The 25,699-nt window shown below is 51.5% G+C and overlaps 1 protein-coding gene across 1 annotated transcript in view; it reads right to left on the bottom strand.

Annotated features, from left to right (window-relative positions):
* Nucleotides 1–24,921, bottom strand: part of LOC138661540 (class I histocompatibility antigen, F10 alpha chain-like) — a 203,616-nt gene extending 178,695 nt beyond the window's left edge. Inside the window, exon 1 of the mRNA XM_069746338.1 lies at nt 24,756–24,921. Within this exon, the coding sequence (XP_069602439.1) occupies nt 24,756–24,813 (58 nt within the window). The 5' untranslated portion in view covers nt 24,814–24,921. The remainder of the gene's footprint in view (nt 1–24,755) is intronic.
* Between the last annotated feature and the right edge of the window lie 778 nt (nt 24,922–25,699).

Raw genomic sequence — 25,699 nt, 5'->3', positions numbered from 1 at the left:
CCTGCTGGGCGGAGAGGAGACAGGGGCTGATATACAGGAGACAGCAGTCACACAACAGAGTACAGGGTTATACTGCCCCCTGCTGGGCGGAGAGGAGACAGGAGCTGATATACAGGACACAGCAGTCACACAACAGAGTACAGGGTTATACTGCCCCCTACTGGGCGGAGAGGAGACAGGAGCTGATATACAGGAGACAGCAGTCACACAGCAGAGTACAGGGTTATACTGCCCCCTGCTGGATGGAGAGGAGACAGGAGCTGATATACAGGAGACAGCAATCACACACAGAGTACAGGGTTATACTGCCCCCTGCTGGGCGGAGAGGAGACAGGGGCTGATATACAGGAGACAGCAGTCATACAACAGAGCACAGGGTTATACTGCCCCCTGCTGGGCGGAGAGGAGACAGGGGCTGATATACAGGAGACAGCAGTCATACAACAGAGCACAGGGTTATACTGCCCCCTGCTGGGCGGAGAGGAGACAGGGGCTGATATACAGGAGACAGCAGTCATACAACAGAGCACAGGGTTATACTGCCCCCTGCTGGGCGGAGAGGAGACAGGGGCTGATATACAGGAGACAGCGGTCACACAACAGAGTACAGGGTTATACTGCCCCCTGCTGGGCGGAGAGGAGACAGGGGCTGATATACAGGAGACAGCAGTCATACAACAGAGCACAGGGTTATACTGCCCCCTGCTGGGCGGAGAGGAGACAGGGGCTGATATACAGGAGACAGCAGTCATACAACAGAGCACAGGGTTATACTGCCCCCTGCTGGGCGGAGAGGAGACAGGGGCTGATATACAGGAGACAGCGGTCACACAACAGAGTACAGGGTTATACTGCCCCCTGCTGGGCGGAGAGGAGACAGGGGCTGATATACAGGAGACAGCAGTCACACAACAGAGTACAGGGTTATACTGCCCCCTGCTGGGCGGAGAGGAGACAGGAGCTGATATACAGGACACAGCAGTCACACAACAGAGTACAGGGTTATACTGCCCCCTGCTGGGCGGAGAGGAGACAGGAGCTGATATACAGGAGACAGCAGTCACACAACAGAGTACAGGGTTATACTGCCCCCTGCTGGGCAGAGAGGAGACAGGAGCTGATATACAGGAGACAGCGGTCACACAACAGAGTACAGAGTTATACTGCCCCCTGCTGGGCGGAGGGGAGACAGGGGCTGATATACAGGAGACAGCAGTCACACAACAGAGTACAGGGTTATACTGCCCCCTGCTGGGCGGAGAGGAGACAGGGGCTGATATACAGGAGACAGCAGTCACACAACAGAGTACAGGGTTATACTGCCCCCTGCTGGGCGGAGAGGAGACAGGAGCTGATATACAGGAGACAGCAGTCACACAGCAGAGTACAGGATTATACTGCCCCCTGCTGGGCGGAGAGGAGACAGGGGCTGATATACAGGAGACAGCAGTCACACAGCAGAGTACAGGGTTATACTGCCCCCTGCTGGGCGGAGAGGAGACAGGGGCTGATATACAGGAGACAGCGGTCACACAACAGAGTACAGGGTTATACTGCCCCCTGCTGGGCGGAGAGGAGACAGGGGCTGATATACAGGAGACAGCGGTCACACAACAGAGTACAGGGTTATACTGCCCCCTGCTGGGCGGAGGGGAGACAGGGGCTGATATACAGGAGACAGCAGTCACACAACAGAGTACAGGGTTATACTGCCCCCTGCTGGGCGGAGAGGAGACAGGGGCTGATATACAGGAGACAGCAGTCACACAACAGAGTACAGGGTTATACTGCCCCCTGCTGGGCGGAGAGGAGACAGGAGCTGATATACAGGAGACAGCAGTCACACAACAGAGTACAGGGTTATACTGCCCCCTGCTGGGCGGAGAGGAGACAGGGGCTGATATACAGGAGACAGCAGTCACACAACAGAGTACAGGGTTATACTGCCCCCTGCTGGGCGGAGAGGAGACAGGAGCTGATATACAGGAGACAGCAGTCACACAGCAGAGTACAGGATTATACTGCCCCCTGCTGGGCGGAGAGGAGACAGGGGCTGATATACAGGAGACAGCAGTCACACAGCAGAGTACAGTGTTATACTGCCCCCTGCTGGGCGGAGAGGAGACAGGGGCTGATATACAGGAGACAGCGGTCACACAACAGAGTACAGGGTTATACTGCCCCCTGCTGGGCGGAGAGGAGACAGGAGCTGATATACAGGAGACAGCGGTCACACAACAGAGTACAGGGTTATACTGCCCCCTGCTGGGCGGAGAGGAGACAGGAGCTGATATACAGGAGACAGCAGTCACACAGCAGAGTACAGGATTATACTGCCCCCTGCTGGGCGGAGAGGAGACAGGGGCTGATATACAGGAGACAGCAGTCACACAGCAGAGTACAGGGTTATACTGCCCCCTGCTGGGCGGAGAGGAGACAGGGGCTGATATACAGGAGACAGCGGTCACACAACAGAGTACAGGGTTATACTGCCCCCTGCTGGGCGGAGAGGAGACAGGGGCTGATATACAGGAGACAGCAGTCACACAACAGAGTACAGGGTTATACTGCCCCCTGCTGGGCGGAGAGGAGACAGGGGCTGATATACAGGAGACAGCAGTCACACAACAGAGAACAGGGTTATACTGCCCCCTGCTGGGCGGAGAGGAGACAGGAGCTGATATACAGGAGACAGCAGTCACACAACAGAGTACAGGGTTATACTGCCCCCTGCTGGGCAGAGAGGAGACAGGAGCTGATATACAGGAGACAGCAGTCACACAGCAGAGTACAGGGTTATACTGCCCCCTGCTGGGCGGAGAGGAGACAGGAGCTGATATACAGGAGACAGCAGTCACACAACAGAGTACAGGGTTATACTGCCCCCTGCTGGGCGGAGAGGAGACAGGAGCTGATATACAGGAGACAGCAGTCACACAACAGAGTACAGGGTTATACTGCCCCCTGCTGGGCAGAGAGGAGACAGGAGCTGATATACAGGAGACAGCAGTCACACAGCAGAGAACAGGGTTATACTGCCCCCTGCTGGGCGGAGAGGAGACAGGAGCTGATATACAGGAGACAGCAGTCACACAGCAGAGTACAGGGTTATACTGCCCCCTGCTGGATGGAGAGGAGACAGGAGCTGATATACAGGAGACAGCAGTCACACAACAGAGTACAGGGTTATACTGCCCCCTGCTGGGCAGAGAGGAGACAGGAGCTGATATACAGGAGACAGCAGTCACACAACAGAGTACAGGGTTATACTGCCCCCTGCTGGGCAGAGAGGAGACAGGAGCTGATATACAGGAGACAGCAGTCACACAGCAGAGTACAGGGTTATACTGCCCCCTGCTGGATGGAGAGGAGACAGGAGCTGATATACAGGAGACAGCAGTCACACAGCAGAGTACAGGGTTATACTGCCCCCTGCTGGGCAGAGAGGAGACAGGGGCTGATATACAGGAGACAGCAGTCACACAACAGAGTACAGGGTTATACTGCCCCCTGCTGGGCGGAGAGGAGACAGGAGCTGATATACAGGAGACAGCAGTCACACAGCAGAGTACAGGATTATACTGCCCCCTGCTGGGCGGAGAGGAGACAGGGGCTGATATACAGGAGACAGCAGTCACACAGCAGAGTACAGTGTTATACTGCCCCCTGCTGGGCGGAGAGGAGACAGGGGCTGATATACAGGAGACAGCGGTCACACAACAGAGTACAGGGTTATACTGCCCCCTGCTGGGCGGAGAGGAGACAGGAGCTGATATACAGGAGACAGCGGTCACACAACAGAGTACAGGGTTATACTGCCCCCTGCTGGGCGGAGAGGAGACAGGAGCTGATATACAGGAGACAGCAGTCACACAGCAGAGTACAGGGTTATACTGCCCCCTGCTGGGCGGAGAGGAGACAGGAGCAGATATACAGGAGACAGCAGTCACACAACAGAGTACAGGGTTATACTGCCCTGTTGTGAATTCTGTGGCTGAGTTCACTTCTGTGGTCACAAGTGGTATTGCAGTCTCTGGGCTTCCTCCCTCAGGTGTTTTGGTGAGCTCGTTGGCTGCCTTGCTATTTAGCTCCACCTGAGTCTGTCTTCCTTGCTCCTTGTCAATGTTCCAGTGTTGGATCTGAGCTACTGCATCTTTCCTTGGGCCTGCTGCTCTGCTAGATAAGTGCTTCTAGTTTGTTTTCTGTTTTTTTCTGTCCAGCTTGCTATTGTCTTTTGCTGGAAGCTCTGAGAAGCAGAGGGGTGCACCGCCGTGCTGTTAGTTCGGCACGGTGGGTCTTTTTGCCCCTTTGCGTGGTTTTCGTTTTAGGGTTTTTTGTAGACTGCATAGTTCTCTTTGCTATCCTCGCTCTGTCTAGAATATCGGGCCTCACTTTGCTGAATCTATTTCATTCCTACGTTTGTCTTTTCATCTTGCTAACAGTCATTATATGTGGGGGGCTGCCTATTCCTTTGGGGTATTTCTCTGAGGTAAGTCAGGCTTGTATTTCTATCTTCAGGCTAGTCAGCTCCTCAGGCAGTGCCGAGTTGCATAGGTAGTTGTTAGGCGCAATCCACTGCTGCTTATAGTTGTGTGAGGATAGATCAGGTACTGCAGTCTACAGAGATTCCACGTCTCAGAGCTCGTCCTATTGTTTTTGGTTTTTGCCAGATCTCTGTATGTGCGCTGATTACTGCACGCTGTGTTGCCTGATTGCCAGCCATAACAGTACAAGGAGCCTCACCAATGATTCCCAATAGAGGGAAAAAAGAAATCCTGACATCATTTTTTTTTTCTTAGCTCTGTCTTCAGTCTTTTTTTTCCCCTAGACATTAGAGTGCTTCAGGACACAGCTGTGGACATGGATATTCAGGCTCTGTGCTCCTCAATGGATAATCTCGTTGTAAATGTACAAAAGATTCAAGATACTATTGATCAGAAATCGATGCTAGAACCAAGAATTCCGATTCCTGATTTGTTTTTTGGTGACAGAACTAAGTTCCTGAGCTTCAGAAATAATTGTAAGCTATTTTTGGCCTTGAAACCTCATTCTTCTGGTAATCCTATTCAACAGGTTTTGATTATTATTTCTTTTTTGCGCGGCGACCCACAGGACTGGGCGTTTTCTCTTGCACCAGGAGATTCTGCATTGAGTAATGTTGATGCATTTTTCCTGGCGCTCGGATTGCTTTACGATGAGCCTAATTCAGTGGATCAGGCTGAGAAAAATCTGCTGGCTTTATGCCAGGGTCAGGATGATGTAGAAGTATATTGTCAGAAATTTAGGAAATGGTCAGTACTCACTCTGTGGAATGAATCTGCACTAGCGGCTTTGTTCAGAAAGGGTCTCTCTGAAGCTCTTAAGGATGTAATGGTGGGATTTCCTATGCCTGCTGGTTTGAATGAGTCTATGTCCTTGGCCATTCAGATCGGTCGTCGCTTGCGCGAGCGTAAATTTGTGCACCATCTGGCGGTACTGCCTGAGAGTAAACCTGAGCCTATGCAGTGCGACAGGACTATGACTAAAGTAGAACGGCAAGAATACAGACGTCTGAACAGACTGTGTTTCTATTGTGGTGATTCTACTCATGCTATTTCTAATTGTCCTAAACGCACTAAGCGGTTCGATAGCTCTGCCGTTATTGGTACTGTACAGTCCAAATTCCTTTTGTCCATTACCTTAATGTGCTCTTTGTCATCGTATTCTGTCATGGCGTTTGTGGATTCAGGCGCTGCCCTGAATCTGATGGATTTGGATTATGCTAAACGTTGTGGATTTTTCTTGGAGCCTTTGCGGTGTCCTATTCCGTTGAGAGGAATTGATGCTACACCTTTGGCCAAGAATAAGCCTCAGTACTGGGCCCAGCTGACCATGTGCATGGCTCCTGCACATCAGGAAGTTATTCGCTTTCTGGTACTGCATAATTTGCATGATGTGGTCGTGTTGGGGTTGCCATGGCTACAAACCCATAATCCAGTATTGGATTGGAACTCTATGTCGGTAACCAGCTGGGGTTGTCAGGGAGTACATGGTGATGTTCCATTTTTGTCTATTTCGTCATCCATTCCTTCTGACATCCCAGAGTTCTTGTCGGACTTTCAGGATGTATTTGAAGAGTCCAAGTCTGATGCCCTACCTCCGCATAGGAATTGTGATTGTGCTATCGATTTGATTCCTGGTAGTAAATTCCCTAAGGGTCGTTTATTTAATTTGTCCGTACCTGAACACACCGCTATGCGCAGTTATGTGAAGGAGTCCCTGGAGAAGGGACATATTCGCCCATCGTCGTCACCATTGGGAGCAGGGTTCTTTTTTGTAGCCAAGAAGGATGGTTTGCTAAGACCGTGTATTGATTACCGCCTTCTTAATAAGATCACTGTTAAGTTTCAGTATCCCTTGCCATTGATTTCTGACTTGTTTGCTCGGATTAAGGGGGCTAGTTGGTTTACTAAGATTGATCTTCGTGGTGCGTATAATCTGGTGAGAATCAGGCAGGGAGATGAATGGAAAACGGCATTTAATACGCCCGAGGGTCATTTTGAGTATCTGGTGATGCCGTTCGGACTTGCCAATGCTCCATCTGTTTTTCAGTCTTTTATGCATGACATTTTCCGTGAGTATCTGGATAAATTCTTGATTGTTTACTTGGATGACATTTTGATCTTCTCAGATGATTGGGAGTCTCATGTGAAGCAGGTCAGAATGGTTTTCCAGGTACTGCGTGCTAATTCCTTGTTCGTGAAGGGATCAAAGTGTCTCTTCGGTGTGCAGAAAGTTTCATTTTTGGGGTTCATCTTTTCCCCTTCTACTATCGAGATGGATCCGGTTAAGGTTCAGGCCATCCAGGATTGGACTCAGCCGACATCTCTAAAAAGTCTGCAGAAATTCCTGGGCTTTGCTAATTTTTATCGTCGCTTCATCTGTAATTTTTCTAGCATTGCCAGACCATTGACCGATTTGACCAAGAAGGGTGCTGATTTGGTTAATTGGTCTTCTGCTGCCGTGGAAGCTTTTCAGGAGTTGAAGCGTCGTTTTTGCTGTGCCCCTGTGTTGTGTCAACCTGATGTTTCTCTTCCGTTCCAGGTCGAGGTTGATGCTTCTGAGATTGGTGCAGGGGCGGTTTTGTCACAGAGAGGTTCTGGATGCTCAGTGTTCAAACCATGTGCTTTCTTTTCCAGGAAATTTTCTGCTGCTGAGCGTAATTATGATGTGGGCAACCGAGAGTTGCTGGCCATGAAGTGGGCATTCGAGGAGTGGCGTCATTGGCTTGAGGGTGCTAAGCATCGCGTGGTGGTATTGACTGATCATAAGAACTTGACTTATCTCGAGTCTGCCAAGCGCTTGAATCCTAGACAGGCCCGTTGGTCGTTATTTTTTGCTCGTTTTGATTTTGTGATTTCATACCTTCCGGGCTCTAAAAATGTGAAGGCGGATGCTCTGTCTAGGAGTTTTGTGCCCGACTCTCCGGGGTTATCTGAGCCGGCGAGTATCCTCAAGGAAGGAGTCATTGTGTCTGCCATCTCCCCTGATTTGCGGAGAGTGTTGCAGAAATTTCAGGCTAATAAACCTGATCGTTGTCCGGCCGAGAAACTGTTCGTCCCTGATAGGTGGACTAGTAAAGTTATCTCTGAACTTCATTGTTCGGTGCTGGCCGGTCATCCAGGAATCTTTGGTACCAGGGAGTTGGTTGCTAGATCCTTCTGGTGGCCATCTCTGTCACGGGATGTGCGTGCTTTTGTGCAGTCCTGTGGAATTTGTGCTAGGGCTAAGCCCTGCTGTTCACGTGCCAGTGGGTTGCTTTTGCCCTTGCCGGTCCCGAAGAGGCCTTGGACACATATTTCGATGGATTTCATTTCTGACCTTCCCGTTTCTCAAAAAATGTCGGTCATTTGGGTGGTCTGTGATCGCTTTTCTAAAATGGTCCATCTGGTGCCCTTGGTTAAATTGCCTTCCTCCTCTGATTTGGTGCCTTTGTTCTTCCAGCATGTGGTTCGTTTACATGGCATTCCTGAGAATATTGTTTCTGACAGAGGTTCCCAGTTTGTCTCGAGGTTCTGGCGAGCCTTTTGTGGTAGGATGGGCATTGACCTATCTTTCTCCTCGGCCTTCCATCCTCAGACTAATGGCCAGACCGAACGAACCAATCAGACCTTGGAAACATATCTGAGATGTTTTGTTTCCGCTGACCAGGATGATTGGGTGTCATTTTTGCCGTTGGCTGAGTTCGCCCTTAATAATCGGGCCAGCTCGGCTACCTTGGTCTCTCCATTTTTCTGCAATTCTGGGTTCCATCCTCGTTTCTCTTCAGGACAGGTTGAGTCTTCGGACTGTCCTGGTGTGGATTCTGTGGTGGACAGGTTGCAGCAGATCTGGACTCAGGTAGTGGACAATTTGACCTTGTCCCAGGAGAAGGCTCAGCTTTTCGCTAATCGCAGACGCCGTGTGGGACCCCGACTTCGTGTTGGGGATCTGGTTTGGTTATCTTCTCGTCATATTCCTATGAAGGTTTCCTCTCCTAAATTTAAACCTCGTTTTATTGGTCCGTATAGGATTTCTGAGATTCTCAATCCGGTGTCTTTTCGTCTGACCCTCCCAGACTCCTTTTCCATACATAATGTATTCCATAGGTCGTTGTTGAGGAGATACGTGGCACCTATGGTTCCATCTGTGGAGCCTCCTGCCCCTGTTTTGGTGGAGGGGGAATTGGAGTATATTGTGGAGAAGATTTTGGATTCTCGTGTCTCTAGACGGAAACTCCAGTATCTGGTCAAATGGAAGGGTTATGCTCAGGAAGATAATTCCTGGGTTTTTGCCTCTGATGTCCATGCCCCAGATCTTGTTCGTGCCTTTCATGTGGCTCATCCTGGTCGGCCTGGGGGTTCTGGTGAGGGTTCGGTGACCCCTCCTCAGGGGGGGGGTACTGTTGTGAATTCTGTGGCTGAGTTCACTTCTGTGGTCACAAGTGGTATTGCAGTCTCTGGGCTTCCTCCCTCAGGTGTTTTGGTGAGCTCGTTGGCTGCCTTGCTATTTAGCTCCACCTGAGTCTGTCTTCCTTGCTCCTTGTCAATGTTCCAGTGTTGGATCTGAGCTACTGCATCTTTCCTTGGGCCTGCTGCTCTGCTAGATAAGTGCTTCTAGTTTGTTTTCTGTTTTTTTTCTGTCCAGCTTGCTATTGTCTTTTGCTGGAAGCTCTGAGAAGCAGAGGGGTGCACCGCCGTGCTGTTAGTTCGGCACGGTGGGTCTTTTTGCCCCTTTGCGTGGTTTTCGTTTTAGGGTTTTTTGTAGACTGCATAGTTCTCTTTGCTATCCTCGCTCTGTCTAGAATATCGGGCCTCACTTTGCTGAATCTATTTCATTCCTACGTTTGTCTTTTCATCTTGCTAACAGTCATTATATGTGGGGGGCTGCCTATTCCTTTGGGGTATTTCTCTGAGGTAAGTCAGGCTTGTATTTCTATCTTCAGGCTAGTCAGCTCCTCAGGCAGTGCCGAGTTGCATAGGTAGTTGTTAGGCGCAATCCACTGCTGCTTATAGTTGTGTGAGGATAGATCAGGTACTGCAGTCTACAGAGATTCCACGTCTCAGAGCTCGTCCTATTGTTTTTGGTTTTTGCCAGATCTCTGTATGTGCGCTGATTACTGCAAGCTGTGTTGCCTGATTGCCAGCCATAACACTGCCCCCTGCTGGGCGGAGGGGAGACAGGGGCTGATATACAGGAGACAGCAGTCACACAATAGAGTACAGGGTTATACTGCCCCCTGCTGGGCGGAGGGGAGACAGGAGCTGATATACAGGACACAGCAGTCACACAACAGAGTACAGGGTTATACTGCCCCCTGCTGGGCGGAGGGGAGACAGGAGCTGATATACAGGACACAGCAGTCACACAACAGAGTACAGGGTTATACTGCCCCCTGCTGGGCAGAGAGGAGACAGGGGCTGATATACAGGAGGCAGCAGTCACACAACAGAGTACAGGGTTATACTGCCCCCTGCTGGGCAGAGAGGAGACAGGAGCTGATATACAGGACACAGCAGTCACACAACAGAGTACAGGGTTATACTGCCCCCTGCTGGGCAAAGAGGAGACAGGAGCTGATATACAGGAGACAGCAGTCACACAACAGAGTACAGGGTTATACTGCCCCCTGCTGGGCAGAGAGGAGACAGGAGCTGATATACAGGAGACAGCAGTCACACAACAGAGTACAGGGTTATACTGCCCCCTGCTGGGCAGAGAGGAGACAGGAGCTGATATACAGGACACAGCAGTCACACAATAGAGTACAGGGTTATACTGCCCCCTGCTGGGGGGAGAGGAGACAGGGGCTGATATACAGGAGACAGCAGTCACACAACAGAGTACAGGGTTATACTGCCCCCTGCTGGGCGGAGAGGAGACAGGGGCTGATATACAGGAGACAGCAGTCACATAATAGAGTACAGGGTTATACTGCCCCCTGCTGGGCGGAGAGGAGACAGGGGCTGATATACAGGACACAGCAGTCACACAACAGAGTACAGGGTTATACTGCCCCCTGCTGTGCAGAGAGGAGACAGGAGCTGATATACAGGAGACAGCAGTCACACAACAGAGTACAGGGTTATACTGCCCCCTGCTGGGCAGAGAGGAGACAGGAGCTGATATACAGGACACAGCAGTCACACAATAGAGTACAGGGTTATACTGCCCCCTGCTGGGGGGAGAGGAGACAGGGGCTGATATACAGGACACAGCAGTCACACAACAGAGTACAGGGTTATACTGCCCCCTGCTGGGCGGAGAGGAGACAGGAGCTGATATACAGGAGGCAGCAGTCACACAACAGAGTACAGGGTTATACTGCCCCCTGCTGGGCGGAGAGGAGACAGGAGCTGATATACAGGAGACAGCAGTCACACAACAGAGTACAGGGTTATACTGCCCCCTGCTGGACGGAGAGGGGACAGGAGCTGATATACAGGAGACAGCAGTCACACAACAGAGTACAGGGTTATACTGCCCCCTGGTGGGCGGAGAGGAGACAGGAGCTGATATACAGGACACAGCAGTCACACAACAGAGTACAGGGTTATACTGCCCCCTGCTGGGCGGAGAGGAGACAGGAGCTGATATACAGGAGACAGCAGTCACACAACAGAGTACAGGGTTATACTGCCCCCTGCTGGGCGGAGAGGAGACAGGAGCTGATATACAGGACACAGCAGTCACATAACAGAGTACAGGGTTATACTGCCCCCTGCTGGGCGGAGAGGAGACAGGAGCTGATATACAGGAGACAGCAGTCACACAACAGAGTACAGGGTTATACTGCCCCCTGCTGGGTGGAGAGGAGACAGGAGCTGATATACAGGAGACAGCAGTCACACAGCAGAGTACAGGGTTATACTGCCCCCTGCTGGGCGGAGAGGAGACAGGAGCTGATATACAGGAGACAGCAGTCACACAACAGAGTACAGGGTTATACTGCCCCCTGCTGGGCGGAGAGGAGACAGGAGCTGATATACAGGAGGCAGCAGTCACACAACAGAGTACAGTGTTATACTGCCCCCTGCTGGGCGGAGAGGAGACAGGAGCTGATATACAGGAGACAGCAGTCACACACATAGTACAGGGTTATACTGCCCCCTGCTGGGCGGAGAGGAGACAGGAGCTGATATACAGGAGACAGCAGTCACACAACAGAGTACAGGGTTATACTGCCCCCTGCTGGGCAGAGAGGAGACAGGAGCTGATATACAGGAGGCAGCAGTCACACAACAGAGTACAGGGTTATACTGCCCCCTGCTGGACGGAGAGGGGACAGGAGCTGATATACAGGAGACAGCAGTCACACAACAGAGTACAGGGTTATACTGCCCCCTGCTGGGCGGAGAGGAGACAGGAGCTGATATACAGGAGACAGCAGTCACACAACAGAGTACAGGGTTATACTGCCCCCTGCTGGGCAGAGAGGAGACAGGAGCTGATATACAGGAGACAGCAGTCACACAACAGAGTACAGGGTTATACTGCCCCCTGCTGGGCGGAGAGGAGACAGGAGCTGATATACAGGACACAGCAGTCACACAACAGAGTACAGGGTTATACTGCCCCCTGCTGGGCAGAGAGGAGACAGGAGCTGATATACAGGAGACAGCAGTCACACAACAGAGTACAGGGTTATACTGCCCCCTGCTGGGCGGAGGGGAGACAGGAGCTGATATACAGGACACAGCAGTCACACAACAGAGCACAGGGTTATACTGCCCCCTGCTGGGCGGAGAGGAGACAGGGGCTGATATACAGGAGACAGCAGTCACACAACAGAGCACAGTGTTATACTGCCCCCTGCTGGGCGGAGAGGAGACAGGGGCTGATATACAGGAGACAGCAGTCACACAACAGAGTACAGGGTTATACTGCCCCCTGCTGGGCGGAGAGGAGACAGGGGCTGATATACAGGAGACAGCAGTCACACAACAGAGTACAGGGTTATACTGCCCCCTGCTGGGCGGAGAGGAGACAGGAGCTGATATACAGGACACAGCAGTCACACAACAGAGTACAGGGTTATACTGCCCCCTACTGGGCGGAGAGGAGACAGGAGCTGATATACAGGAGACAGCAGTCACACAGCAGAGTACAGGGTTATACTGCCCCCTGCTGGATGGAGAGGAGACAGGAGCTGATATACAGGAGACAGCAATCACACACAGAGTACAGGGTTATACTGCCCCCTGCTGGATGGAGAGGAGACAGGAGCTGATATACAGGAGACAGCAATCACACACAGAGTACAGGGTTATACTGCCCCCTGCTGGGCGGAGAGGAGACAGGAGCAGATATACAGGAGACAGCAGTCACACAACAGAGTACAGGGTTATACTGCCCCCTGCTGGGCGGAGGGGAGACAGGAGCTGATATAGAGGACACAGCAGTCACACAATAGAGATTATACTGCCCCCTGCTGGGCGGAGAGGAGACAGGGGCTGATATACAGGAGGCAGCAGTCACACAACAGAGTACAGGGTTATACTGCCCCCTGCTGGGGGAGAGGAGACAGGAGCTGATATACAGGAGACAGCAGTCACACAATAGAGATTATACTGCCCCCTGCTGGGCGGAGAGGAGACAGGGGCTGATATACAGGAGGCAGCAGTCACACAACAGAGTACAGGGTTATACTGCCCCCTGCTGGGCGGAGAGGAGAAAGGAGCTGATATACAGAAGACAGCAGTCACATAACAGAGTACAGGATTATAGTGCCCCCTGCTGGGCAGAGAGGAGACAGGGGCTGATATACAGGAGACAGCGGTCACACAACAGAGTACAGGGTTATACTGCCCCCTGCTGGGCGGAGAGGAGAAAGGAGCTGATATACAGAAGACAGCAGTCACATAACAGAGTACAGGATTATAGTGCCCCCTGCTGGGCAGAGAGGAGACAGGGGCTGATATACAGGAGACAGCGGTCACACAACAGAGTACAGGGTTATACTGCCCCCTGCTGGGCGGAGAGGAGACAGGGGCTGATATACAGGAGACAGCAGTCATACAACAGAGCACAGGGTTATACTGCCCCCTGCTGGGCGGAGAGGAGACAGGGGCTGATATACAGGAGACAGCGGTCACACAACAGAGTACAGGGTTATACTGCCCCCTGCTGGGCGGAGAGGAGACAGGGGCTGATATACAGGAGACAGCAGTCACACAACAGAGTACAGGGTTATACTGCCCCCTGCTGGGCGGAGAGGAGACAGGAGCTGATATACAGGACACAGCAGTCACACAACAGAGTACAGGGTTATACTGCCCCCTGCTGGGCGGAGAGGAGACAGGGGCTGATATACAGGAGACAGCAGTCACACAGCAGAGTACAGGGTTATACTGCCCCCTGCTGGGCGGAGAGGAGACAGGAGCTGATATATAGGAGACAGCAGTCACACAACAGAGTACAGGGTTATACTGCCCCCTGCTGGATGGAGAGGAGACAGGAGCTGATATACAGGAGACAGCAGTCACACAACAGAGTACAGGGTTATACTGCCCCCTGCTGGGCAGAGAGGAGACAGGAGCTGATATACAGGAGACAGCGGTCACACAACAGAGTACAGGGTTATACTGCCCCCTGCTGGGCGGAGGGGAGACAGGGGCTGATATACAGGAGACAGCAGTCACACAACAGAGTACAGGGTTATACTGCCCCCTGCTGGGCGGAGAGGAGACAGGGGCTGATATACAGGAGACAGCAGTCACACAACAGAGTACAGGGTTATACTGCCCCCTGCTGGGCGGAGAGGAGACAGGGGCTGATATACAGGAGACAGCAGTCACACAACAGAGTACAGGGTTATACTGCCCCCTGCTGGGCGGAGAGGAGACAGGAGCTGATATACAGGAGACAGCAGTCACACAGCAGAGTACAGGATTATACTGCCCCCTGCTGGGCGGAGAGGAGACAGGGGCTGATATACAGGAGACAGCAGTCACACAGCAGAGTACAGGGTTATACTGCCCCCTGCTGGGCGGAGAGGAGACAGGGGCTGATATACAGGAGACAGCGGTCACACAACAGAGTACAGGGTTATACTGCCCCCTGCTGGGCGGAGAGGAGACAGGGGCTGATATACAGGAGACAGCGGTCACACAACAGAGTACAGGGTTATACTGCCCCCTGCTGGGCGGAGGGGAGACAGGGGCTGATATACAGGAGACAGCAGTCACACAACAGAGTACAGGGTTATACTGCCCCCTGCTGGGCGGAGAGGAGACAGGGGCTGATATACAGGAGACAGCAGTCACACAACAGAGTACAGGGTTATACTGCCCCCTGCTGGGCAGAGAGGGGACAGGAGCTGATATACAGGAGACAGCAGTCACACAGCAGAGTACAGGGTTATACTGCCCCCTGCTGGGCAGAGAGGGGACAGGAGCTGATATACAGGAGACAGCAGTCACACAACAGAGTACAGGGTTATACTGCCCCCTGCTGGGCGGAGAGGAGACAGGAGCTGATATACAGGAGACAGCAGTCACACAGCAGAGTACAGGGTTATACTGCCCCCTGCTGGGCGGAGAGGAGACAGGGGCTGATATACAGGAGACAGTGGTCACACAACAGAGTACAGGGTTATACTGCCCCCTGCTGGGCGGAGAGGAGACAGGGGCTGATATACAGGAGACAGCGGTCACACAACAGAGTACAGGGTTATACTGCCCCCTGCTGGGCGGAGAGGAGACAGGAGCTGATATACAGGAGACAGCAGTCACACAACAGAGAACAGGGTTATACTGCCCCCTGCTGGGCAGAGAGGAGACAGGAGCTGATATACAGGAGACAGCAGTCACACAGCAGAGTACAGGGTTATACTGCCCCCTGCTGGGCGGAGAGGAGACAGGAGCTGATATACAGGAGACAGCAGTCACACAACAGAGTACAGGGTTATACTGCCCCCTGCTGGGCAGAGAGGAGACAGGAGCTGATATACAGGAGACAGCAGTCACACAGCAGAGTACAGGGTTATACTGCCCCCTGCTGGGCGGAGAGGAGACAGGAGCTGATATACAGGAGACAGCAGTCACACAACAGAGTACAGGGTTATACTGCCCCCTGCTGGGCAGAGAGGAGACAGGAGCTGATATACAGGAGACAGCAGTCACACAGCAGAGAACAGGGTTATACTGCCCCCTGCTGGGCGGAGAGGAGACAGGAGCTGATATACAGGAGACAGCAGTCACACAGCAGAGTACAGGGTTATACTGCCCCCTGCTGGATGGAGAGGAGACAGGAGCTGATATACAGGAGACAGCAGTCACACAACAGAGTACAGGGTTATACTGCCCCCTGCTGGGCAGAGAGGAGACAGGAGCTGATATACAGGAGACAGCAGTCACACAACAGAGTACAGGGTTATACTGCCCCCTGCTGGGCAGAGAGGAGACAGGAGCTGATATACAGGAGACAGCAGTCACACAGCAGAGTACAGGGTTATACTGCCCCCTGCTGGATGGAGAGGAGACAGGAGCTGATATACAGGAGACAGCAATCACACAGTAGAGTACAGGGTTATACTGCCTCCTGGTGGGCGGAGAGGAGACAGCAGCTGATATACAGGAGCCAGCAGTCACACAACAGAGTACAGGGTTATACTGCCCCCTGCTGGGCGGAGAGGAGACAGGGGCTGATATACAGGAGACAGCAGTCACACAAGAGTACAGGGTTATACTGCCCCCTGCTGGGCAGAGAGGAGACAGGAGCTGATATACAGGAGACAGCAGTCACACAGCAGAGTACAGGGTTATACTGCCCCCTGCTGGATGGAGAGGAGACAGGAGCTGATATACAGGAGACAGCAGTCACACAACAGAGTACAGGGTTATACTGCCCCCTGCTGGATGGAGAGGAGACAGGAGCTGATATACAGGAGACAGCAGTCACACAACAGAGTACAGGGTTATACTGCCCCCTGCTGGGCGGAGAGGAGACAGCAGCTGATATACAGGAGACAGCAGTCACACAGTAGAGTACAGGGTTATACTGCCCCCTGCTGGGCGGAGAGGAGACAGGGGCTGATATACAGGAGACAGCCGTCACACAATAGAGTACAGGGTTATACTGCCCCCTGCTGGGCGGAGAGGAGACAGGGGCTGATATACAGGACACAGCAGTCACACAATAGAGTACAGGGTTATACTGCCCCCTGCTGGGCGGAGAGGAGACAGGGGCTGATATACAGGACACAGCAGTCACACAATAGAGTACAGGGTTATACTGCCCCCTGCTGGGCGGAGAGGAGACAGGAGCTGATATACAGGACACAGCAGTCACACAACAGAGTACAGTGTTATACTGCCCCCTGCTGGGCGGAGAGGGGACAGGAGCTGATATACAGGAGACAGCCGTCACACAACAGAGTACAGGGTTATACTGCCCCCTGCTGGGCGGAGAGGAGACAGGAGCTGATATACAGGAGACAGCAGTCACACAGCAGAGTACAGGGTTATACTGCCCCCTGGTGGCCAGAGAGGAGACAGGAGCTGATATACAGGACACAGCAGTCACACAACAGAGTACAGGGTTATACTGCCCCCTGCTGGGAGGAGAGGAGACAGGAGCTGATATACAGGAGACAGCAGTCACACAGCAGAGTACAGGGTTATACTGCCCCCTGCTGGGCGGAGAGGGGACAGGAGCTGATATACAGGAGACAGCCGTCACACAACAGAGTACAGGGTTATACTGCCCCCTGCTGGGCGGAGAGGAGACAGGAGCTGATATACAGGAGACAGCAGTCACACAACAGAGTACAGGGTTATACTGCCCCCTGGTGGGCGGAGAGGAGACAGGAGCTGATATACAGGAGACAGCCGTCACACAACAGAGTACAGGGTTATACTGCCCCCTGCTGGGCGGAGAGGAGACAGGGGCTGATATACAGGAGACAGCCGTCACACAACAGAGTACAGGGTTATACTGCCCCCTGCTGGGCAGAGAGGAGACAGGAGCTGATATACAGGAGACAGCAGTCACACAGCAGAGAACAGGGTTATACTGCCCCCTGCTGGGCGGAGAGGAGACAGGAGCTGATATACAGGAGACAGCAGTCACACAGCAGAGTACAGGGTTATACTGCCCCCTGCTGGATGGAGAGGAGACAGGAGCTGATATACAGGAGACAGCAGTCACACAACAGAGTACAGGGTTATACTGCCCCCTGCTGGGCAGAGAGGAGACAGGAGCTGATATACAGGAGACAGCAGTCACACAACAGAGTACAGGGTTATACTGCCCCCTGCTGGGCAGAGAGGAGACAGGAGCTGATATACAGGAGACAGCAGTCACACAGCAGAGTACAGGGTTATACTGCCCCCTGCTGGATGGAGAGGAGACAGGAGCTGATATACAGGAGACAGCAATCACACAGTAGAGTACAGGGTTATACTGCCTCCTGGTGGGCGGAGAGGAGACAGCAGCTGATATACAGGAGCCAGCAGTCACACAACAGAGTACAGGGTTATACTGCCCCCTGCTGGGCGGAGAGGAGACAGGGGCTGATATACAGGAGACAGCAGTCACACAAGAGTACAGGGTTATACTGCCCCCTGCTGGGCAGAGAGGAGACAGGAGCTGATATACAGGAGACAGCAGTCACACAGCAGAGTACAGGGTTATACTGCCCCCTGCTGGATGGAGAGGAGACAGGAGCTGATATACAGGAGACAGCAGTCACACAACAGAGTACAGGGTTATACTGCCCCCTGCTGGATGGAGAGGAGACAGGAGCTGATATACAGGAGACAGCAGTCACACAACAGAGTACAGGGTTATACTGCCCCCTGCTGGGCGGAGAGGAGACAGCAGCTGATATACAGGAGACAGCAGTCACACAGTAGAGTACAGGGTTATACTGCCCCCTGCTGGGCGGAGAGGAGACAGGGGCTGATATACAGGAGACAGCCGTCACACAATAGAGTACAGGGTTATACTGCCCCCTGCTGGGCGGAGAGGAGACAGGGGCTGATATACAGGACACAGCAGTCACACAATAGAGTACAGGGTTATACTGCCCCCTGCTGGGCGGAGAGGAGACAGGGGCTGATATACAGGACACAGCAGTCACACAATAGAGTACAGGGTTATACTGCCCCCTGCTGGGCGGAGAGGAGACAGGAGCTGATATACAGGACACAGCAGTCACACAACAGAGTACAGTGTTATACTGCCCCCTGCTGGGCGGAGAGGGGACAGGAGCTGATATACAGGAGACAGCCGTCACACAACAGAGTACAGGGTTATACTGCCCCCTGCTGGGCGGAGAGGAGACAGGAGCTGATATACAGGAGACAGCAGTCACACAGCAGAGTACAGGGTTATACTGCCCCCTGGTGGCCAGAGAGGAGACAGGAGCTGATATACAGGACACAGCAGTCACACAACAGAGTACAGGGTTATACTGCCCCCTGCTGGGAGGAGAGGAGACAGGAGCTGATATACAGGAGACAGCAGTCACACAGCAGAGTACAGGGTTATACTGCCCCCTGCTGGGCGGAGAGGGGACAGGAGCTGATATACAGGAGACAGCCGTCACACAACAGAGTACAGGGTTATACTGCCCCCTGCTGGGCGGAGAGGAGACAGGAGCTGATATACAGGAGACAGCAGTCACACAACAGAGTACAGGGTTATACTGCCCCCTGGTGGGCGGAGAGGAGACAGGAGCTGATATACAGGAGACAGCCGTCACACAACAGAGTACAGGGTTATACTGCCCCCTGCTGGGCGGAGAGGAGACAGGGGCTGATATACAGGAGACAGCCGTCACACAACAGAGTACAGGGTTATACTGCCCCCTGCTGGGCGGAGAGGAGACAGGGGCTGATATACAGGAGACAGCAGTCACACAGCAGAGTACAGGGTTATACTGCCCCCTGCTGGGCGGAGAGGAGACAGGGGCTGATATATAGGAGACAGCAGTCACACAACAGAGTACAGGGTTATACTGCCCCCTGCTGGGCGGAGAGGAGACAGGAGCTGATATATAGGAGACAGCAGTCACACAACAGAGTACAGGGTTATACTGCCCCCTGCTGGATGGAGAGGAGACAGGAGCTGATATACAGGAGACAGCAGTCACACAGCAGAGTACAGGGTTATACTGCCCCCTGCTGGGCGGAGAGGAGACAGGGGCTGATATACAGGAGACAGCAGTCACACAACAGAGTACAGGGTTATACTGCCCCCTGCTGGGCAGAGAGGAGACAGGAGCTGATATACAGGAGACAGCAGTCACACAACAGAGTACAGGGTTATACTGCCCCCTGCTGGGCGGAGAGGAGACAGGAGCTGATATACAGGAGACAGCAGTCACACAGCAGAGTACAGGGTTATACTGCCCCCTGCTGGGCAGAGAGGGGACAGGAGCTGATATACAGGAGACAGCAGTCACACAACAGAGTACAGGGTTATACTGCCCCCTGCTGGGCAGAGAGGAGACAGGAGCTGATATACAGGAGACAGCAGTCACACAACAGAGTACAGGGTTATACTGCCCCCTGCTGGGCGGAGAGGGGACAGGAGCTGATATACAGGAGACAGCAGTCACACAACAGAGTACAGGGTTATACTGCCCCCTGCTGGGCGGAGAGGAGACAGGAGCTGATATACAGGAGACAGCAGTCACACAATAGAGTACAGGGTTATACTGCCCCCTGGTGGGCGGAGAGGAGACAGGAGCTGATATACAGGAGACAGCAGTCACACAACAGAGTACAGGGTTATACTGCCCCCTGCTGGGCGGAGAGGAGACAGGAGCTGATATACAGGAGACAGCAGTCACACAACAGAGTACAGGGTTATACTGCCCCCTGCTGGGCGGGGAGGAGACAGGAGCTGATATACAGGAGACAGCAGTCACACAACAGAGTACAGGGTTATACTGCCCCCTGCTGGGCGGAGAGGAGACAGGAGCTGATATACAGGAGACAGCAGTCACACAACAGAGTACAGGGTTATACTGCCCCCTGCTGGCAGAGAGGAGAAGTGAACAAGGGATTCCGATTTACCATTGTTATAATTAGGGAGATCAGAACTAGTGAGGGGGAAAGTGTCGCAGTTTCCCAGTACGGAGGGTCCATCTTGGAGCACATTGACCTTCAGGAGTTGGGGCCTGTAACCTCCAATCACTGATTCAGACGGCTGCTTTCTCCAGTGAGGTCTATGGAAGTTACAGAAAGAGCTGAGCAGGTGACGCTGTATCTCTCCAGTATATACGGCACATGCTGTGGATACACCGGACATGTTTACTACCAAAATGACACATTACAAAACACTTGTCACTTCCTCAAAAATTCAGCTAAATATCTTGTAAAACTCCTTGCGCCCCCCTGATTCTGCTGTTGTTTTCCACTTTGTGCTGCGTCGCTCCATTGCAGCGCAGTATGTGAAATCTCTTAGGGTATGTGTCCACGTTCAGGATTGCATCAGGATTTGGTCAGTATTTTACCTCAGTATTTGTAGCCAAAACCAGGAGTGGAACAATTAGAGGAAAAGTATAATAGAAACATATGCTCCACTTTTGCATTTATCACCCACTCCTGGTTTTGGCTACAAATACTGAGGTAAAATACTGACCAAATCCTGATGCAATCCTGAACGTGGACACATACCCTTACTGCAGATCAATCGGGAATTTCTGCCGCAGTAATTATTACATTCCGGCCGCGGCTCTGGCATTTTTGTAACACACAAGAAACGTTCAGGTGCCTCATATTAACCCCTTGAGGACCGGGCCTCACAAGGCGAGTTGTACTTTATGTAAGTTTTCGTGTTTCAGCACATTTATATGAGAGTCTAACTCAGGGGTGCACAAACTTTTTTGGTCCAAGGAAGACATTATGAGATCAAAATAATTCAAAGGGAGATAATAAAACTTAAAGGGGAATTATCGTCTGAGAGGTTTATGGCCGAGTGATACAAATATCTAATAGACGCCGTGACCACCTATCACCTCTCCTGGGAGCGGGGCGTCACCTCGTCCTTCATATTCACTTCAGAAACAATAGACACCATGGCTGTAGCCCTCTTCATCAGGGGTTGTCCACTTTTGGACTTTCTTTTTTTCTTTTTTAACTTAAATGCATGTATTTTGGGCTAAAAAAAATCATTTTTGCAATTGTGTTTCCTTAAAACTTGGCCCCCGTTTGGCTTTGGTCATAAATCAGCAGAGAAAAGCTCAGAAAAAACACAGATAAGAGTAATAAACTCTCCCATCAGACCGACATAGCGAGCTCACTGATGGAGCCTCAGATGGCTCATTCTGTAGCCAGCAATAGTCAGTGTAACACAAAAGGCTATAGAAGGGAAATGCTGAAAAATGTGCAAAAATGATGATCGCCGGAGCGGAGACCCCAGAAATAGTGATGTTTCCCCTCTATATGATGCTCACGAGACGAGCAGCTTCTCTCATAGATTCCTGTGTTTTATACACTATGTTGGATTAGGAGAATATGGCCGGGTCACACTCGCGTGAGTCACTCGCATCAATACCCGGCACTGCCGCCGGCACTCAGGACCGGAGCGTTCAGCATGTATTTCTATGTAGCCGCACAGTCCGGTCCCGAGTGTCGGCGGCAGTGCCGGGTATTGATGCGCAAGTTTCTCACATTGCACTCACAAGTGTGACCGCGGCCTAAGACTGATATCACTGCACAACCGGAGGCTTCATCACCGGCGGAGATCGTCACACTGACCTGCAATAGCGGGAAAACAAGGCTCCGATTCATCATTTGAGGGTTTTTTTTATGTCTCTCTCCTTTTTTGTCTTGTGTTATTAGTTGGAAATTTTGGAACTAAAACTAAAATGGCGCACGCGATTCATGAATTTAGCACTAAGTCAAAAATGTTGTTTGTTCTGACTTGAACTGTTTTTGTGAATTTTGTTGTCAAAACTGCACTTTGCGCAAGAAATGAACCAAATTTTTGCATATTAAAAATACACCAGGGGGGCTGGAGTGGAGGGCCACCAAATTTAGTGACTTTTTTAAAGAAAAGTCTCAAATAAAGAATCAGACAAAACACCTGGAATTTATAAACTTTGCCCACAAAGGAAAAAAAGAAAAAGAAACAGGCGAGAGCATATAAGGCCGGTTTCACACGTCAGTGGCTCCGGTACATGTGGTGACAGTTTCCTCACGTACCGGAGACACTGACTCACGTAGACACATTAAAATCAATGTGTCTCTGCCCATGTCAGCGCATTTTCACGGACCGTGTGTCCGTTTGAAAAACACGGAGACATGTCAGTGTTCGCGGGAGCGCATGTATTGCATGGACCCATTAAAGTCAATGGGTCCGTGTAAAACACATACCGCACACGGATGTTGTCTGTGTGCAGTCCGTGTGACGTGCAGGAGACAGCGCTACAGTAAGCGCTGTCCCCCCAGCGTGGTGCTGAAGCCGCTATTCATTTCTTCTCTCCAGTAGCATTCGCTGGAGAGAAGATATAAAAATCTTTTTTTTTTTTTTTTGGTGTTTAAAAAAAAGATCCCTGTCCCCAACCCCCTCCCACCCCCTGTGCGCCCCCCGCTGTTAATAAAATACTTACCCGGTTCCCTCGCTGCTTCCTCTCCTGGCCGCAGCTTCTCCTGTATGAGCGGTCACGTGGTGCCGCCCATTACAGTGATGAATATGTGGCTCCACCTCCCATAGGGGTGGAGCCGCATATTCATCACTGTAATGGGCGGTTGCAGTTCCCTGATGTACCTGAGGGTAGGGGGGCGCCAGAGAGTGGTGTCTTTGTAAGCTCCGTCACAGATTGGTAATTGTGGGGGAATATCTGTATTCTCCCCGGCTCTCGTTCGTCACCCAGAGTATTGATTATAGATCTATACAAATGTCAGCGTTTCTCTTGCACAGAATCTCTCTCCGATCCAATCAGTAAGAGGTTTCTGGATTTATCCCTGTTGGTTTGTGCTGTTTTCCCTTTGTATTTGGCAGCGCTGCACCTTTTCTATATTACATCTATAATGTAATTCGGTTGCTGCTCTGAACGTTCCCACAATCTAGAAGAGGGAAAGTATAGCCTGACTGTTACCCTGTATCACCTGGCTGTGTTACCCTGTGTATGCCGGGGTGCTGGCTGTGTACCTGTCAGGAGCTTGGGAAAGCTGGGTGGTGTACATGTTACTAGTGTGTTACCCCCGGCAGGCATCCCACTTGACTAACAAAAAGGTGAGTGGTGGCAGCAATTAGTGTGGTGTGGATGTGACCGGGCAGCACAGAGCCATTATCAGCCTATGGCGGCAGGTGAGTGGGGGAAGCGGAGCCCCCTATATAGTCACCTCCAAGTCACATGTTATGAGTGGGCGAATGAATCGTGACACACAACACACTGATACATAAACTACAAGGAGAACACAACATAGGACATAAGACATATCACATATCCAAGCCCTTTCCACTTCCTGCTGACTTCAACTCAAAAATATTTCATGGATCCGTACATTCCTAAACCAAGAATCTGCAAAAACCCTAGTCCATGCCCTCATCATCTCCCGCCTTGACTACTGTAACCTCCTGCTCTGTGGCCTCCCCTCGAACACTCTCGCACCCCTCCATACTATTCTAAACTCAGCTGCCCGACTAATCCACCTGTCCCCCCGCTATTCCCCGGCCTCTCCCCTCTGTCAATCCCTTCACTGGCTCCCCATTGCCCAGAGACTCCAGTACAAAACCCTAACCATGACGTACAAAGCCATCCACAACCTGTCTCCTCCATACATCTGTGACCTCGTCTCCCGGGACTTTCCTGCACGCAACCTCCGATCCTCACAAGATCTCCTCCTCTACTCCCCTCTTATTTCCTCTTCCCACAATCGCATACAAGATTTCTCTTGCGTATCACCTCTACTCTGGAACCCTCTACCACAACACATCAGACTCTCGCCTACCATCGAAACCTTCAAAAAGAACATGAAGACCCACCTCTTCCGACAAGCCTACAACCTGCAGTAACCACCGATTGACCAAACTGCTGCATGACCAGCTCTATCCTCACCTACTGTATTCTCACCCATCCCTTGTAGATTGTGAGCCCTCGCGGGCAGGGTCCTCTCTCCTCCTGTACCAGTTATGACTTGTATTGTGTAAGATTATTGTACTTATTTTTATTATGTATACCCCTCCTCACATGTAAAGCGCCATGGAATAAATGGTGCTATAATAATAAATAATAATAAGACGTAATAACCTGTAATATAAGGTACAATCATACTCACCAGAACACACCGCAGACACGCAGAGGAGCAGCACAATAAGGGGGTACATCTTCCTCATCCTGTCCTGAGATATGACGGGACCCCGAGAACAAGACGTAACTTCACCTGAGACCCGAAACACGACTGTCACAGTATCACAGGCACTGTGCACCGGAGGACGGAGCCCAGCTCTGATTGGACGGGAGTCACAGCTTCCTCCAATAGGAAAATTAATCTGTAGATGATCAGCAGTTACCGGGCAGAGGGAGGCTGGAGAGGTTAGACGCCGGAGAAAGCGAAAGTGCGAGCTGGAGAATTTCTAGAAATAACGAAAAATATTTAGAATTGAGAGTCCTCAGTGGTTGATACCTTTTAATGGCTAACTGAAAAGATGGTAACAAATTGCAGCTTCCGAGACTACACAGGTCTCTTCATCAGGCCTAGACTAATAGAAATTCTGGAGAATCACATATTTATGCACAATGGCATTTTTCTGTGCGGTGTGGTGCATAAATATGTGATTCTTCAGAATTTCTGTTATTCTACACCTGATGAAGAGACCGGAGTGATCTCGAAAGCTGCAATTTGTTACCATCTTTTCAGTTAGCCATTAAAAGGTATCAACCACTGAGGACTCTCAATTCTAAATATTTTTCTATCCACTGGCTAACACGGCACAAAGATATATATCTTCCCTGTAGAAATAACGAAGATTTACAGAAAACTTGTGAGATATTAAATAAGACACGTCCCATAGTGAATAAGGGGGGAGAAAACACCGGCCGGGAAGTGCTGCCTCGTATAACAATCCTCCTGGTAATGAGATCATATGTGAGCCAGAACTGAGAAAAATGTAGAGATACAGAACCAGAACCAAACAAAATGTAGAGACACAGAACCAGAACTGAGCAAATTGTAGAGATACAGAACCAGAACTGAGCTAAATGTAGAGATACGGAACCAGA

Source organism: Ranitomeya imitator, chromosome 2 (assembly GCF_032444005.1).
Source record: "Ranitomeya imitator isolate aRanImi1 chromosome 2, aRanImi1.pri, whole genome shotgun sequence".
Lineage (NCBI taxonomy): Eukaryota > Metazoa > Chordata > Amphibia > Anura > Dendrobatidae > Ranitomeya > Ranitomeya imitator.
This window is presented reverse-complemented; position numbering and strand designations above follow the sequence as displayed.